The 12,099-nt window shown below is 38.5% G+C and overlaps 1 protein-coding gene and 1 long non-coding RNA gene across 39 annotated transcripts in view; one reads left to right on the plus strand and one right to left on the minus strand.

Moving 5' to 3' along the window:
- TSBP1 (testis expressed basic protein 1) overlaps window positions 1-9,544 on the minus strand; it is a 220,018-nt gene extending 210,474 nt beyond the window's left edge. For 27 of the 37 annotated variants that reach the window (XM_045057325.1, XM_045057352.1, XM_045057344.1 and 24 more), the window contains exons 1-8: window positions 9,307-9,544; window positions 7,506-7,592; window positions 6,723-6,755; window positions 5,879-5,911; window positions 4,705-4,737; window positions 4,590-4,619; window positions 4,476-4,496; window positions 534-554 (exon numbers count right to left, since the gene is read on the minus strand). In XM_045057325.1, the coding sequence (XP_044913260.1) occupies window positions 534-554; window positions 4,476-4,496; window positions 4,590-4,619; window positions 4,705-4,737; window positions 5,879-5,911; window positions 6,723-6,755; window positions 7,506-7,592; window positions 9,307-9,319 (271 nt within the window). In that variant the 5' untranslated portion in view covers window positions 9,320-9,544. The remainder of the gene's footprint in view (window positions 1-533; window positions 555-4,475; window positions 4,497-4,589; window positions 4,620-4,704; window positions 4,738-5,878; window positions 5,912-6,722; window positions 6,756-7,505; window positions 7,593-9,306) is intronic. The other 10 variants (XM_045057349.1, XM_045057346.1, XM_045057339.1 and 7 more) reach the window with 4 other exon arrangements.
- LOC109499620 overlaps window positions 1-12,099 on the plus strand; it is a 148,566-nt gene that overhangs the window by 108,997 nt on the left and 27,470 nt on the right. The window lies entirely within an intron of this gene.

Here is a 12,099-nt window from a genome sequence, read left to right on the forward strand (position 1 = left end):
CATCAGAATTTCGATTCCTGACCTTTCCATATCAGTGTCAGTCATCATGCCCTCTTAGGAGTTGAAGCCCAGGCCCAGGGAGACCCACTGACTTGGTGGTGAGAAGTGGAGGCCACTCCCAACTTTACCCTTTCAATTTCTAATAAGGGTTTTTCTACTTTAGTAAACAGATGTTATTTCTATGAAACTCTGTGGCTTACATTTTTCTCTGTCCTTCTCTCTCCCTCCCTCCTTTCCATCCCTTTTCTTCTATTTTATTTCTATTTCTTTCCTTTTTTCTCACTCATCATTTCCTCTATTTTTTTTCCCTTTCCTCTCAGTCAGTATGGAAACCAATAGACCAAGTTTGGAAACTGACAGTTTATTATTGTCAGACTATTCTAAACCAGTGTTCGGAGACTTTATCTGTTGCTTAATATTCGTATGAACTGATGGTTTCTCTCTTTCCTCAAAGTGTTTACAATCTAGAGAAGTGTTACTGATGGGAAGCAAATTGTTGTTGAATTTTGTTGAAAAACAAGACAATACTTAACTGTAATCTCCTTTGGATTCCTCTGAAAACACAAGTAAAACCAAGAAAAATCAGTTTGGATATTCTATTTCTGTAGTTTTGATATCATCAAGAGAGGATTATCCAATCAACACCGTCAAAGAGTCAAATAGTCAAGAAACTAGAGGCAAAATCTTTTCATGGCTTAATTTATGAGTCAAATGACAAGACAAAGCAGGCAAAGGTTAATGAAGGTAAATATGTAGTGAGAAGAAATAACAAACTCTACATGGAAAGAAACACTGAAGCAGATGAATATATTAGTTATAAAGTAAGTTGAGGCCAAGTAAGAGAAAAATGGCAAACTATTGACTCAGCTGACTGAGAATTCCAAGTTTAATGAAGAGATGGGAAATTTTAATGAATACACACACACACACACACACACACACACACACACACACACACACATCTATTGTGATTGGATGTGCATCCTGTAGCTTAAAACTTATTTCTTAATGATGTCATGGAAACATTTTCTAAAAGACCTGGAGACAGACAAAGCAAATTACACAAAAAGTTGTCATGCTATTGTTGCTATTGTTTTAATGAAAAGTGTAAAAATAAATAATACCAACAACCTGGGAGTGACTTAAATTATGTTGCATGATGGTCTAATTTGATATTTTCCTAATGTATAAGTAAAGATCTACCCAGAAATGTAAAGACAGCATGTATTTTTTTTTTCTCATCTCCTTTCTTAAAATGAGTGCTTTCCAAACCACACTCAGATATCACCTCACGCCAGTCAGAGTGGCCAAAATGAACAAATCAGGAGACTATAGATGCTGGAGAGGATGTGGAGAAACGGGAACCCTCTTGCATTGTTGGTGGGAATGCAAATTGGTGCAGCCACTCTGGAAAACAGTGTGGAGGTTCCTCAGAAAATTAAAAATAGACCTACCCTATGACCCAGCAATAGCACTGCTAGGAATTTACCCAAAGGATATACAGGAGTGCTGATGCATAGGGGCACTTGTACCCCAATGTTTATAGCAGCACTCTCAACAATAGCCAAATTATGGAAAGAGCCTAAATGTCCATCAACTGATGAATGGATAAAGAAATTGTGGGTTTATATACACAATGGAGTACTACAGGGCAATGAGAAAGAACGAAATATGGCCCTTTGTAGCAATGTGGATGGAACTGGAGAGTGTGATGCTAAGTGAAATAAGCCATAGAGAGAAAGACAGATACCATATGTTTTCACTCTTATGTGGATCCTGAGAAACTTAACAGAAACCCATGGGGGAGGGGAAGGAAAAAAAAAAAAGAGGTTAGAGTGGGAGAGAGCCAAAGCATGAGACTCTTAAAAACTGAGAACAAACTGAGGGTTGATGGGGGGTGGGAGGGAGGGGAAGGTGGGTGACGGGTATTGAGGAGGGCACCTTTGGGGATGAGCACTGGGTGTTGTATGGAAACCAATTTGACAATAAATTTCATATATTGGAAAAAAAATTAAAAAAATAAAATGAGTGCTTTCCTTACATACTTGAGTGTGATTAAGTCCAAGAAACACAAAATCTTCTGGTTTGCATTAATGTTTCTTGTTTCTCCTGGTTTTGTATTTTACTGATTGATTGATTGATTGATCTATTTATTTTTACAGAGACAGAGAATACCTGTGGAAGTGGGGGAGGGGCAGAGAGAATCCCAAGCAGGCCCTGTGCTTGTAACGAAGGGCCCAACTAGGGGGTGGGCCCTCAAACTCACAAACCGTGAGATCATGGCCTGAGCCAAAATCAAGAGTCAGATGCTTAACCACCTGAGCCACTCAGGGGCCTCTGCTGGTATTTTAAAAACAGAAAATACTAAGGTGCTGAACACTTTGATGTGCTGCACTTACACTTGCTGTAAAAATTAGTAACATTAAAAATAAATTCAGTGCCTTTCAAAACTTTTGAATTATCATGGCAACTTTAACATATAAGATGTGGGGCACCTCGGTGGCTCAGTCAGTTGAGCATCCGACTCTTAGTTTCAGCTCAGGTCATGATGTTGCAATTTGTGAGTTCAAGCCCCGCTTTGGGTTCTGTACTGACAGTGCACAGCCTGCTTTGGATTCTCTCTCTGCCCCGCCCCTGCTCACACGCTCTCTCTCTCTCTCTCAAAATAAATATATAAACTGTAAAAAATTGTTTAAAAAACTGAAAAATAGATATAACATGTGATATATTTAAATACCAAAATTTAAAATTTACTAAATTCCATGCACTTAAACTGATACAGTGACCTTGTCCAATATTTTCCTGTCAGAAGATTTTTGTAGTCTCTAGTTGACCACCACATTTATATTTCTGTGTCCAGAGATGATAGAGGGAAGAGCGGTAGAGCTTGGAAACCTAGAAACAAGATGACTGGGATTTATAGGGCCACCTTAGAGGTGATTGGGAAATTGAAGAAATAGGTTGCCATTGGCTTTATGAATTTTAAATTGTGGCTTTTTCGGATCACAAATAAAATGGACAATAAAATGCTTACTGATCCAGGTTTTCCCTAAGAATACAAGGTTTGCCTGGAATAGAAAGAAGCTAAGATTACAGACTCTACACTAAAGATCCATAGCAAGAAATTAATAAGATATTATTAAGTTGTGTAAAAATAAACTACATGAAATCTAGAGTCAGACAATTCGAATTTCTATCAGGTTGAGTGGCTTGCAAGTCACTATAGCTTTAGGCAGGTCACTAAGATTTTTCATGCATATATTTCTCTTCTGTAAATTTGGGATAACAATACATAGCAAGTTAATTGATTTAAGAACTGTTTATTAAGGATTATCTTTATTATGAGGAAAATAGACTATAAGAGGGCAAGAGTAGAGAGAAACCAGTTAGGGGTCAGTTAAAGCAGTTCAAGGAAGAGATGTTGATGCTTGGGCTAAGATTGCCATCATGGTGAAAAGTGGTCTAATTTGGAATATAATTTGAAAGTAGTGGGGATGTGATTTCCTGGTGGATTGGATGAGGAGAGTGAAATAAAGAAGATAAAGAGGTAGATGGCCTGAGCACCTGGGAGAATGCAGGTGTCCATATCTGTAAGTAGCAGGATCAAGCCTTGGGTTTTGGACATGTTAAGAGTGAGATACCTCTCCTATATATTCAGGACCACTGTATTATGGTTGTATAGGTTGTTCAGAGCACAGAGGGATTTGGGGACTGATATCCCAGCAGTATTCTTGAGTGGGGCTGCATCTGCCTAGAGAAAGGAGCACTCTTCAATTTGTACCAAAGCAACCTGTAGGCTAACCTGAAGAGGCCCTGAACGGACACAGGGGCTTTTGGGGTAGTTCACCCTTGTGTGGTTCACAGGGTCACTTGTAGATATTAAAATAAAACGAAAAACATCCACAAGAGTGGCTAGCACATAGGAAGTACCGAGTGCATCTTAATTCTCTTCCTCTCCTATACTGTATATTGCATTTTACTTATCTGTGTACCCTTACATTAGCTTCTTGCACTGATTTAGTGTGGTGTCATGATGATAAACTATTCTGAGGGGGTTTCCCAAGAAACAGGAGATGTAAATGACAACCGTAGACAAAAGCAGCCCTTCTTTGTGCTCTTGGAATTTCAGTACACAGGTCAAACTGTAATGTGACGAATTTTCAGGGGTTTATTCCTCCATTTCTTAACATTTATGTGAAGGACGGCACACTGAGTGGCTAGCATTTGAATTTTTCTTGAGTACTCAGATTACTTTTAGCCTATTAGTAGGTGGACAAAAGAAGAATTGGATAGTACTAGGGGTAAAAATAATGCACAGTGTGAAGGGAAACATTTATGAATACTTCTCAGAATCCTCTATTTGTTACTTTGGTTTCCTGTTATTTTACCTAGGTTTTAAAGCACCTCCTGTTATAACAGTTTAAAAAGCATTGATTTTCCTTTTTAATTTTACCATAATCTATAAATATACTTACCTCGATCATCATATGAAGTGTCTAGAGGGTTGAAGGAAAAACATAAGATTCTTAATTTCTCATAAATGGATTTCTGTATTAATTTCTTAGCAATTCAGCATATAATTTATTTACCACTTTCTGTTGAATATAAATGTCGGAATCCTGAAAGACAACATGAAAACATAATGAGATTCTACCTTGACAACTACGTCTGCATCGTTTTCTTATTAGGTAAAAATCTGTTTACCTCTTCCTCTTTTAGATCTCTGAGAGGGAAAATCTTTTGGAGAAAAGAAACAGATTAAATTTACTACCAGCGCATCAAGAAATGTTTCATCGTATGTCTAAATCCAGCCAGGAAGATTTTTCTCCCTTCCCAGATATTCCCATTTTCTTTGGATTCCATTTCAGAAAAGAAAGGAAGGATGCCATATGCTTTGCTCCTCACTCTGTTGTTCATGACAGATGAATCATAGAAGTAAGAGGAGGAGGCATGGACCAAGAGGCCAAGTGTGGGGCATGACAGCAAGCAGCGTGATCAAGCTACTTCCTCTCTCCTTTTGGAAATGCGAATCCGTATACTTGTAGCGTGTGTGTGTGTGCGTGTGTGTGTGTGTGCACGCATGTGTATGCATGCGTGCATGTGTGTGTCGCTACAAAAAAGTAGAGTGCCTTGGAATCTACTTAGAACCATTAGGTTTCTGGATGTTTTATTTCAAATAAGCTTTATGTTGTTTTTCAGTTACATTAGACCACATGTCCTGATTTGATTAATATTGATTAATTTAATATTAGTAATATTAATAATAAATACTGAAATTCAGTATAAAATGAGCCTTTTTTGTCTTAACCAAGTGGGGATAGTGTAATTGAGAATATGAGTGCTGGACTCAGGGCCACAAACCTGGATTTTCTATCCAACTCCTTCTTTTGCTAGGTGAATTTGGGTAAGTCTCATAACCTTTTGAGTATCAATTTCATCTTCTAAAATGAAGATAATATAAGTTGTGCTCACCTATTGTACTTTATAGCTTTACAAAGCATCTTTTTATGCAGAGTATTCAGACTTTATGACAACTCATGAATTTTATGTACTTTATCCCTATCTTACCCATCCAGGAAATTGTTTCAGAGAGGTTTCTCAGCCTTTCCATGATTTTGGGATAAACAGGAGTTGGAAGGGATTTTTTTAATGGTCTTAGGAAGGAGACCTATTTGTCTTTTCTGAGAAAAGTGCTGAAATCTTATTTATATACATATATACACATACATGCGCACACACAGATGGATTGGCAGTTAGATAGTATGACAGGAAAAGATGTGCTGACTTAACAAATCATACTCAAAGGGAGATGAGTTCATTTTATGCTCTAAGGAACACATTCTTCCATTAATTCTGTAGTAGTTCCTAATCTATTTACCTCTACCATCTTCATAGTCCAGAAGACCAGCACCTGGAGAAAAAAGGAGAGAGTGCTCCATGGTTTTGCTTCTTGAAAATGAGTGGAGCTTTAAGACTCTGAGAGCTAATGTAGACATGAACTCCTGATAGTGAATAATAATAGGAATTAATTTTTTTTTGCAGGAACTAGGACTGTGCATAGCAGGAGCAGGTGGTAAGTGACCGTGCCGGTCATCAGTTTCACCGGGCTACATAGTAATCAGAAGGGCCTCGGAATACTTTTCCTTCTTGGTACTCCAGCACTTAACTCCTGTTTTTCTTCTCTTACTAATCTTGGGCTGTCTTTCAGCAACTTTGGTATCTTACTAGACATTGCCGTAGAAAATCTGCCTCACCTCTTCACATCTTGAACTTGGTTCTCTTTTGAATCATAATTATCTTAGTTGTATTCACTCTTGCTATTCCTAGCTACATTCCATTCGCCTACCTACCCACCTTGCTGAGGCCCTCTTCACTACCAGATTGAGACCTTCTGTTCCATTGCCTGAGGAGTCTGCTGTTTTCATGGCTTGGTATTTCTGTTGCTGCTCTTGGACCATAGGAGGCATCTGAAGAGAGCCTCAGAATCAGGCAGACCTACCCTCTATTAGTTCATTCTGCCCAGTTTCAGTTTGACACTCAGTGTTGCATGGAAATCTCTGGTGGTGGGTTTCTCCCAGTAAATTAGAAGTTCAGTTCATGGAATGATGCATTATGCAAGGTGCTGGGAATACAATGATAAGCAAGACACATTTGGTCCCTGACTTCTAGAAATGCCATTATGCTTTCTAACTTTTCCTTGTCTCATGGATCTAAGTACTTACTTTGTTCTGAACTGTATCTTGAGACATCAATTTCTGTGGAAGAATCAAGCAAAAATATTACAATTATCTACTTGCAAGAGGTGTTTTTCCTCCTAACTCAACTCTCCTCACTCTAAACTGTGGTTCTTGCACCCAAGGTGGCCCCCTAGATATGATGCATTGCTGGTTCCTACCTCTTTTAAGCACCTCCAGCCAGCCCTGTTCTACCTATCCCTCCACACTAATTCTCCACATAGGTGCTAGGATGAGAAATAAGGAGGGGATGCAGCTGATTAGAAGGGAGGTGGGAGGATACTAAGGAAAATCCTGGAAAGAGAGATGTTGCGGCATGGAAATACGTTATTGCCTACATGAGTCCCATCTCGGGTTCATTGACAAATACTATATACTTGTCTCTTATCATCTCTTCTGTATGAAGTCACTAAAATTCTTGAATTCTTTTTATATAATACTAGCACAGTGTCTTCTTTTTTCCATTTTTATTCCTCAGATAATTTCCCTTGGGTCTCAGATAATTTTAGAGTATTCTTGTTGTTACTGTTGTTAAAATCAGTCTGCTTTTTGGGGGGGGGGTTGGCCTTATTGGTAATGTGAGCTTTGGGAGTTTAAAAGTGCAGGGGGAATCACTAGTAGGTCAAAGATTCTGTGGTTCATGTATTGACATGGACTCCCAGAATATTGGCAAAGTCTCTAGCTATCAACTAAGTAGAAACTGAGACTGAACTTTGGCATTTCTTCCACTGTGACTTTCACAGGGAATCTCCATTTTGACTTGTTACTCACCATTTTGTTTGCGTCGTGTCCATCTTGTTAATAAAATAGCCAGAATAACAAGTCCCAGTAGAGTCAGGATGACAGCCAAAGTTATTTCTGCAACAAAAATTCAACTGTACTCTTTCTTATTTAACTGTGTCATGATCAGAGACAGCTTCTGGTCACCTCTTAACTGTTTTCACCAAATAGGCATCTCCCCTCTGCCCCCTTTTCTGCTTTCTTCCTTAATGTTCCTTATCTTATTGTCTCCACATTCCTTCCCCTACTCATTATTTATATTGGTCCTATTGGTCAGATACTAAGAACCTCAGATGCTATGTACCCTTGGTTTAGAGAGTGGAAAATGTGACACATTTCCTCCTTAGTTGAATCCCTTACTCTATGTAGGCAGAAGGTTAGAGGGAATCATTGATACAAAGTAAAGTAATTCACTGGGGTGTGAGAAAAAATATTAGTTCTATTTTTATGTAATTTTATATTATAACTAAAATTCTAGATTTTCTGTTTTGAAGCATGTATTAGTACAGTAGTATGTTTACAACGTGTGTGTGTGTGTGTGTGTGTGTGTGTGTGTGTGTGTGTTTGTGTGTGTGTGTGTGTGTGTGTGTGTATGCAGTGTATGTACAAATACTTTTACATGGGTAGGCGATCAAAAATTTTAGAGGCCCCTGACTGAACATGATCATATTAACGAAAACCACAACAGAAAACAGAAATTTCTTATCGTTGGGAAAGACCTTTCAGTCATCACCCACAAAGCCTCTCATGATAAGACATATTTGTGACAGTTGTTAATAGAATTTCTCCCAAAGTCCCATGCTGGGACTGCTAGCCTATATCTGTTTATGTATAACTGGAGAGACAAATCTTAAGTAGATACCTTGCTACGGTTATGAAGAACTGAGACTAAGGAGCTCTGGGGAGAAGAAAGGAAGAGAGGGAGGGAGGGAAAGAAGAAAGAGAAAAAGAGAAAGAGAAAGAAAAAGATGTAGGAAGGGAAGGTGGCGGAAGGAAGAAATGAATAAATGAGTGAATAAACCAATCATAAATCTGCCTGTGACAGTGATAAATGTTGAGACAACTGAACTATGAAGGGCTAAAAAAATTAATTACACCAAGATTAAGCTGCTGCAAGAAAGCAGTAGATGAATTCACCTCAAGATGTAACGAAACACCTCAAGTTGGGGAAAATCAGTCATATGTCTACACAATCTTTCAGTTGTTAGGTCACGTGAGAACAATTTCCCAACAAAACAACCTTCAGAGATTTGCTCCTAATGGACCACTAAAATGAATAGTAAATAGTTTGGCCTCTTTCATGGCAAGTCAGAATTTCATAACTGATGTGAAGTAATCCTTAGAGGAGGAAGGGATAACCAGGTGGTGTACTTGGATCAAGCTTCTGGAAGGCAGTACTCTCTTTGAGTGGTGTCTGAAATGTTCTGGCTATTAGACAGAAGATGATCCATTCCATTTTTGAGGAAAATAAGAAGAAGGGTTAAAACATTATAAAGTGAGCAATACTACCAGAAGTAAGACAACAGGCTAAGGAATTTTCCTATTGTTCCAGAGGATGGTTGTTTTGTTTTAGTTGTCCAAACTCTTGAAACCAAAGAAGAAATCATTGTCCTCACTCTAGAGCTGAGCTGACTCTGAGTGGTTTTCCTCAGGCTCCCAGAGGAATCAATGAGAGTGAAAGAAAGGATGTTGAATTTGAAAGAAAGCAGACAGATAAGGAGTGTGTTAAAGTCTCTGAAGAGTTCTGAGCCAGTAAGGTCTGGGTGACCTTAGAGAAGGAGTCGGTCCATACCCAAGACTGCCATTTTTCAGGTGTTGTCTTCAGAGGGTTCTGTGTCATCTGGATTTCTTTGTCAAAGGGAGATCAAGATAAAAGGAACACCCCAAGCTCACTCTTTCTGAGCAGTATGAACTTGGATGTGGCAGAGGTCCTTGTAGACAAGCATGCAGAGGGTTACAGAGGAACTATGTGGCTCAGGTTAATCAGACCTAAGCAGACTAAAGGAGTGTGGCCTGTGAAGGTTCCAGAATCTGTGTCATAACAAAGAACTAGAACTTCAGAGAGACAAGAAGAAAGGAAGTTGAGGACCAAGAGGCTGGGAAGACTTCAGAATATTTTGGAGGGGGATTTTATGATTTTGAAAGGGGATTTACTCTATTTGGGCTCTTGAATAAGTTCTTATTTTCCAGACATTTTGAGGCCAGAGATTGTTTCCTTCATCCTTGTAACTTCCAGACATTTTGAAGCAGAGAACTTCCTATAGAATAGGCACTTAATAAATGTTTAATAATTAGAAGTGAGAAAAATTCCTATATCTATAAAAAGGAGGGGCCTTGAAACAAATAGAGGGTGAACCGGTGAAGGGAAGCCATTGGAATTAGATAGCAAGGGAAAGTCAAGAGGTCTGTGGTGCTAGGAAAAAAGAGCCAGTGAATGGGATTTCAAGCCACTGTAGACAACAAGGAGAGTAATAAAATTATATGAACTCTAAGGCTTTATATTAGACACATACTTTACACGTACAATTTATTTAATCCTTAATAACATTTACAATGAAACTCTTCAAGGCTGAGACATCTGAAGTCACCCAGCCAACAAATGGCAGAGTTTCTGACTCCAGAGCCCACATTGTATTCACAAAGCCACATTTCATTTCAATCTTGGGGGCCTGCTGTTTGTGGTAGTATGTCATAGGCCAAGCAGTCAGCCACTGGAAGAGCACAGTGATGGCCTCTATTTTGAGGATGCTGCACCCTCCAGGTTTGGGGTAGCTCTGGACTACTTTGATTTATCTGTTACACCCCCCCCCCCCACCTCCCCTCTGGCAACAATCATTTTGTTCTCTGCAGTTAAGAGGCTGTTTCTTGGTTTGTCTCTTGCTCTCTTTTTTCTCCTTTGCTCCTTTGTTTTGTTTCTTAAATTCCACATATGAGTGAAATCATATGGTACTTGTCTCTCTGTCTGATTTCACTTAGCATCAGAATCTCTGGGTCCATCCATGTTGTTGCAAATAGCAAGATTTCATTTTTTTAATGGCTGAATAATATTGCATTGTATATATATACCACATCTTTATCCACTCATCCATGGATGGACATTTGGGCTGCTTCCATAGTTTGGCTATTGTAAATAATGCTGCAATAAACATAAGGGTGCATGTATTCCTTTGAATTAGTGTTTTTGTATATCTTGGGGGTAATAACAAATAGTACAACTGCTGGATCATAGGGTAGTTCTATTTTTAATTTTTTGAGGGGCCTCCATACTGTTTTCCACAGTTTGCATTCCCACCAACAGCTCATGAGAGTTCAGTTTTCTCCACATCCTCGTCAACGCATGTTGTTCTTGTCTTGTTGATTTTAGCTACTCTGACAGGTGTGAGGTGATAATTCATTGTAGTTCTGATTTGCATTTCCCTGATGATGAGTAAGGTTGAGCATCTTTTCACATGTCTGTTAGCCACTTGTATGTCTTCTTTGGAGAAATGTCTGTTCATGTCTTCTACGACTTTGTAATTGGATTATGTTTTGGATATTAATTGTATCAGTTCTTTATATATTTTGGATACTACCCTTCTTCCATCCCATAGGATGGAATGGAAAGTTTTTACTTTGATGTAGTCCCAATAGTTTATTTTTGCTTTTGTTTCCCTTGCCTCAGAAGAGATATCTAGAAAGATATTGTTAGGGCTGATGTTAGAGACATTGCTGCTTGTGCCCTTTTCAAGGATTTTTATGGTGTCAGGTCTCACATTTCTTTTCTGAAGTTCTTCTGAAAAACAAAACAAAAGGATTAATGTGATATTAATGTAAATATCAAGGTAAACATACAAGAAGAAAATAAGACTTTGTTGAAAAATAAGAATGTAAAGTCAAAAGTAACCAGGATGCTGCACGCACATGCGCACACACACACACACACACACACACACTCAGAAGCAGGTGAGCTCACTTTGATTTACGTAATGCTCTCCAGGAAATGAAAAGGGAAGGGAGAAAAGTGATGATTTTACTGAATTTAGAGAATAAATGTGGGTTATTAGTTCTTGTGGTTACATTTTATTAACATCTTTTTATAACATTTTCATTCTTTCTTCCCCTAATAAGTTCTTTAACTTTTTCTATGTCTATCCTTCTATCTCCATATACCCCCCACCCCCACACACACATACAGATCTGCGTGTGTGTGCGTGTGGGATATATGGAGATATATGGAATATATATGTGTGTGTGTATATATATATTTATGATATATATAGTCACCAATTACATGTTTATTCATATAAGCATATGTTATACATACATGTTATATCTGTATGTATAATATATATACACACAAGTATTATTCATTTGTCAACTATTGGCATAGGATTTTATTAAATGTTTTTAATGTTTATTTTTGAGAGAAAGAGAGACAGAGCACAAGTGGGCTGGGGGCAGAGAGAGACGGAGACACTGAATCCGAAGCAGTCGCAGGCTGTGAGCTGTCAGCACAGAGGTCTACGGGAGGCTCGAACCCACAAGCAGTGAGATCATGACCTGAGACGAAGTCATGATCAGACTCCCAACCAACTGAGCCACCCAA

The sequence above is a fragment of the Felis catus genome, chromosome B2 (assembly GCF_018350175.1).
Source record: "Felis catus isolate Fca126 chromosome B2, F.catus_Fca126_mat1.0, whole genome shotgun sequence".
NCBI classification, from domain to species: Eukaryota; Metazoa; Chordata; class Mammalia; order Carnivora; family Felidae; genus Felis; species Felis catus.